The sequence below is a fragment of the Musa acuminata genome, chromosome BXJ1-4, assembly GCF_036884655.1.
Source record: "Musa acuminata AAA Group cultivar baxijiao chromosome BXJ1-4, Cavendish_Baxijiao_AAA, whole genome shotgun sequence".
NCBI classification, from domain to species: domain Eukaryota; kingdom Viridiplantae; phylum Streptophyta; class Magnoliopsida; order Zingiberales; family Musaceae; genus Musa; species Musa acuminata.
In genome coordinates this window covers 9,845,059-9,850,331 of record NC_088330.1, presented here as the reverse complement: position 1 = coordinate 9,850,331, position 5,273 = coordinate 9,845,059, and the positions used below count along the sequence as shown (strand labels likewise).

The 5,273-nt window shown below is 36.9% G+C and overlaps 1 protein-coding gene across 1 annotated transcript; it reads left to right on the top strand.

Annotated features, from left to right (window-relative positions):
- The first annotated feature begins 360 nt into the window (after positions 1–360).
- On the top strand, positions 361–5,052 carry LOC135646999 (choline-phosphate cytidylyltransferase 2-like). Its single transcript, XM_065165674.1, has 9 exons — positions 361–727; positions 1,611–1,724; positions 2,437–2,532; positions 3,112–3,154; positions 3,251–3,406; positions 3,553–3,621; positions 4,360–4,470; positions 4,655–4,745; positions 4,824–5,052. Exons 1-8 carry the CDS (start codon positions 498–500, stop codon positions 4,742–4,744), a joined length of 909 nt encoding a protein of 302 aa, XP_065021746.1. The 5' UTR covers positions 361–497; the 3' UTR covers position 4,745; positions 4,824–5,052.
- The last annotated feature ends 221 nt before the right edge of the window (positions 5,053–5,273 follow it).

The window sequence follows — 5,273 nt, the reverse complement described above, 5'->3', positions numbered from 1 at the left end:
ACGAAGCAGCCGATTTGATTAGCAAAACCATGAATTATTAGATTGAAGACAGATCCGATTATATTAGAGAACGAGAAAATTAGAAGAGAAAGAAATATAATAATAATAATAGGAGAAATATTATGTAGGGTATGTATTAATAATTTTTAAGGTATCGATGATCATATAATCGATCCCAAATAGTTATGATATTGACTAAATAGTTATGTATTAAATCTATAAATTTAACCTTATAATTCTTCAAAATTAGTTTTAAGTTTTGTGTTTTTTTAAATTAATAAAATAATTGGTCTCTCTCTCTCTCTCTCTCGCTCGCTCGCTCACGTTTTAAACCGACCTTTTTTAGCTCTCCCTCTACGCATCATTAAAACGCAAAAAAAGAGGGCTTTTTTATTTGGTCCTCTTTCGTCCCTTCCCCTCTTCGCTTCCCTCCAAAGTCGCCGCACCGTCCGACAGCAGGCCGCACGTGAACCCAGGCGCCACCGGCGAGTCATCCCATGGCTCGGTTGCCCGGAGGGGATGTCGTCGCGCCGCCGGTGGCGGAGTCGGACCCGGAGCCCCCCGCCACGCCGACGACGTGGTACGAGAGCCTGTCCTGCTCCGCTCATCCGGCGTCCGGAAAGGAGTGCCTCTTCCTGCAGGAACGCCCCGTCCGCGTCTACGCGGATGGGATCTACGACTTGTTTCACTTCGGCCACGCTCGAGCGCTCGAGCAGGCGAAGAAGCTGTGAGATCCGATTGGGTTCTCCATATGTTATCGTTTGGTTCTGTTTCTTCTTTAGTTCTTGCTGCTAGTTGAATTTGATCTGTGAATTGCATGTTTCGTTTGGTCGGAGGTCATTCATCACAATGTTGCAATCTAGAATCTCATCAAGTTCCCCTTTTTGTTATCCTGAATTCGTGATCAGGGGATTACATGTGCTCGTGAACTCCATGAATTGGAAGAAGGGCATTACTTTAGATTTGTTTATGTCTTTTGGTAAAATCTTCTTTTTCTTGTTAAAGAACAAATGATGGATTACATTTGATCAAGGAGGTTTGCGTTTCAAGTAGTTGAGACCTCACGGCATGTTAATTTTGTGGTCGAGGGTTTCACTACCATGGACATAATGTGTTGTTCTAGTGGTATTTTATGTAACAATGGAAGCCTCAGACATGTCTTTATCATGTGTAATTCGGTATGCCAAAATTTGATGAGAATTTGGTACTTACAAAAATTATAGCACCCTAAATGGCCCCCTTCGGATGTATCAAAAAACAGATCCACCCTAATACCTTTGCCTACATTAGCAAATGTCAACATGAACCCACATGTGGATCATTGTTGTAGGTTGTTTTTTGTGGCTGACACTTCCACATTTCATTTAATGGATTACATCAGTAAATATGTAATGGATACTTCAAAATACTTTCTTATTGGCATCCTCTTATCAAAGATCTTTTGTTCTTTGATTTTGAAAATTTTGAGATGATGGTTTTCATAATTGTCATCTGCTCTCCTCTGGCTTCTTGTTCTGTTCTTTTTTCTTTCAGTTATGATTTCCTTCATCTTTCTTATGTAGTTTGATGGATGTTTGTATACTAAGTAACACAATGTGCTTTTTCCTCAGATTTCCAAACACCTACTTATTAGTTGGGTGCTGCAGTGACGAAATTACTCACAAATATAAGGGAAAAACTGTGATGACTGAAGCTGAGCGTTATGAATCTCTACGCCACTGCAAGTATGTAGTTTAATATATTTTATTTATTTTATAGTAACATGTTGAAGCTTTATATTTTACACTTTTATACTATCGTAGTGTGTTTTGCTTGGTTAACCTGTTTACATTATATTGCAGAGGTTAACTTTTTTTTTTTTTTTCTGTCTAGTGAACAAACTTGCTTTGTGACAGCTGATGCGATCTAATTAAGGCTTAAGATTGACATAGAGCTCAGTGTATTAGTTTTCATGTTTCTTTTTTTTTCTGGAGAATTTAACAATGTAGAGATAATGAAATTTGTTACTTCACAATTAGTTTTGAACAGAAAGAGGTAAATTCATCTAGAACACTTACTGTTTTGCTCATTTGGAAAATATGTCCATAACATGTGACAAGAAAGGATTTGAGCAGCATAAATTGCTGAAGCTGGATGTTGTTTGGTAGGATTATTGGAAGTAACATGCAACAGAACACAAGAATAACTTCTACAGATCACAAAATATAATTGCCATTTTGACAGACACGATTATGGTGTCAAATAAAATATTTTAAATTGCTACTTTTTTTGCATAGCATGGTACTTCCTGACCAACTTGTATGTCTATCTTACTAAATCTCCATGAAATTTAATATCGGAATATATTAAAACTTATATCCTATTTTTTGTTAATTCTGAGAAACTGCTACTTTCCTATTATTTCTTACAGCTAAGTTGTTTCACTTCATATTATAGGTGGGTTGATGAAGTCATACCAGATGCTCCATGGGTCCTCAACCAAGAGTTCATTGACAAGCACAACATAGACTTTGTGGCTCATGACTCACTTCCGTAAGTTTGATTAAACTACATATGTTAAAATGAACCCCCCTCTATTTTTCCATTCTTTAGAGCTTGTTCAGCTTTGAGCTCTTATATATTCATTTTTGTGTTTCGTAGGTAAGATAAATTTATCATTGTCAAGTAAGAAAAACCAGTTTCCAATTAACTGGGCATTAGCACATATCTGGCTTTTGCCAATTTACATATATCATCCATCTACTTTTTATGCATTAAACTTTTGGATGGTTAAGAGTTCATGGGTGATTCACAAAGTAAGATATATGAACCAGATACTTGGATCATGTCATGTCCGAAAAACATGCCACTATTCTGGTCATTATCTCGTAACAATCAATTGTAACCAAGTTGAGAAGCCACCACATTAACTAATAACAAAGGCATTGAACTATTGATTTGCTTTGGTTTAGCTGACCAACATAGAATGACAAAATTTAGAAAAGTTGTGAGTTAATTTACATGCACTGTTATGTACCGGTCTCCCTAGGTCATGCATTATGGTACAGTTGAATTTGCTTCTGTGATACTTCCTCAGTTACTCAAGCCATTTCTTTACATCTTTATTTCCAGATATGCAGATGCAAGTGGAGCTGGCAATGATGTCTATGAATTTGTTAGTTTCCTTTCCTTCATCGAGAATAGAATTAATTTTTCATTTGGTTCGGTATTGCAATCCTGCCACCAATTGACAAGACATGTTCAAGTGTAGGTCAAAGCTATTGGAAAATTTAAGGAAACAATTCGTACAGATGGCATTTCTACTTCAGATATTATAATGAGGATTCTGAAAGACTACAATGAGTATGTGAAGCGTAATTTAGCCCGTGGATATACAAGAAAGGACCTTGGAGTGAGCTATGTGAAGGTAAGGCTTTGGGTTTACATGTCACTAATATAAACAGGAGCTTAAAATTTAGCATGTTGATGGTAGCAAGTATCTTATTCTTTTTAAGATATTTGTCTTAAACAATGTCATGGAGGCATGAAGGATCTCATACCTGATTTCTTCAGGAGAAGCAACTGAGAGTGAACATGGGAATAACTAAATTGCGGGAAAAAGTGAAGGAGCATCAAGAAAAGGTGACCAAAAATGTTTTCTGCACAGCACTTTTTGTTATGGTCTCTTGTTGCAATGTCCAATAGCAACTTCACAATTGAATTTCAGTATATTGTGAAATCTTGCCCCTTTTCATGCCAAGGAGACTTGAAATATGTCCGGTCTTTGTAGACACGATCGAGAAACTGATTGCAATTATCAAATGCTATTCTATCATATTGTTCATATACCACTGATCATTAACCTTTCGGGTTTGGCTTACAATTTCTTGGCATTAAAGTCAAAAGTTGCTTTTATGTGGATAAGGGTCTTTGCCTTTTGAGATCTGGGCGTTTCTCTGAGCAGATCAAACATGAAAATGATTCACTGATCTTGACATTGGACCCCTTAAAACTGGCTAGTAGTCAACTGTTCTGTTTCCCTGCATTATAGTGTTGAATATTTGAATGAAATTTTGATCCGGACATGGTATTAGGCAGGTTATTCCTTGAACTTCCCCTGATGGGTCAATCTTGAATTCTGGGTTTTCTTCAAAGTCTTTATCAATGATTTATTGATCGTAAAGCCACATGGCAACATAGTGTGTTCAACTTTCTATGAGCACCACCCAAGAATTATTTGATCAATTATTTTCTGTCAGATTCACAAAAGTTTTCTTTTTCTTGTTTTTCCCTTCTTTTTTTCTTTTTAATTGGATATTAACTAGATGATTACTGAGTTCTTTACGGTGTTGAGTGAATAGTTTCTTACTCCTCGTGCAGTTGCACACAGTAGCAAAGTCGGCTGGAGTGAATCACAACGAATGGGTGGAAAATGCAGATCGCTGGATCGCAGGCTTCCTTGAGAAATTTGAGGAGGGCTGCCACATCATGGTAAGTTTGTGGTAGTGGCATACTTATCATTGATAGAACATGGAAAGGTTAAAATTAAATACGGAGGGCCGGTGTAGTCATCAAAGTTCAGAATTACTGTTGCATTGGTGCTTTCAGTTCTGATCATGTAAGTTTGCCCACTCTCTAAATATCATCAACACCTCTTCAAATGTTTGCTTTACAGGAAATTGCCATCAAAGATCGAATTCAGGAGGGTCTGAAGAGGCAGCAGAGCAAATCAAAGACTAACCTCGAAGAAACAGTTCCCTCATAAGGTTCACCTTGAATATTTCAACCTTTCTCCTCCCTTTTTCTTTCTTACCATGTGGATTAACCATTGTAACATTATCTAGTGTCCGCAAACCCTGAAGCAGTCGCTGCTGTCATCTCGTCCTTTCGGTTTAATTTTCTACTACTGCTTGTTATTCGGTGTCCTCATCAAATCCTGAAGCAGCTGCTACTGTATTTGAGTCTGCTACCAATGCAAAGCAGTGGGTTAGTTGCATACATATATGTCTTATTGAAATGTTTCTCCTTGAAAGAAATAATGTACTATTATTATAATTCAATTCCTTTTTTCCATGGCTTGCTACCATTGGTGTTATTTACTTTTTCTTCGTAGGAATTTAGTTTTTGTTACGAGATCAGTTCCTTGTTGAATGCGAGTTTTATAACTTTTTTAAGGATTGTAAGACCAATAAGAGCATAGTTATCAGAGTCGAATCGGGAAGTGATCCAATCAAGCCTTGGGTTTTTAGTTGGACCATATGTTTAATTTTAAAACTTTAATATATATATATATA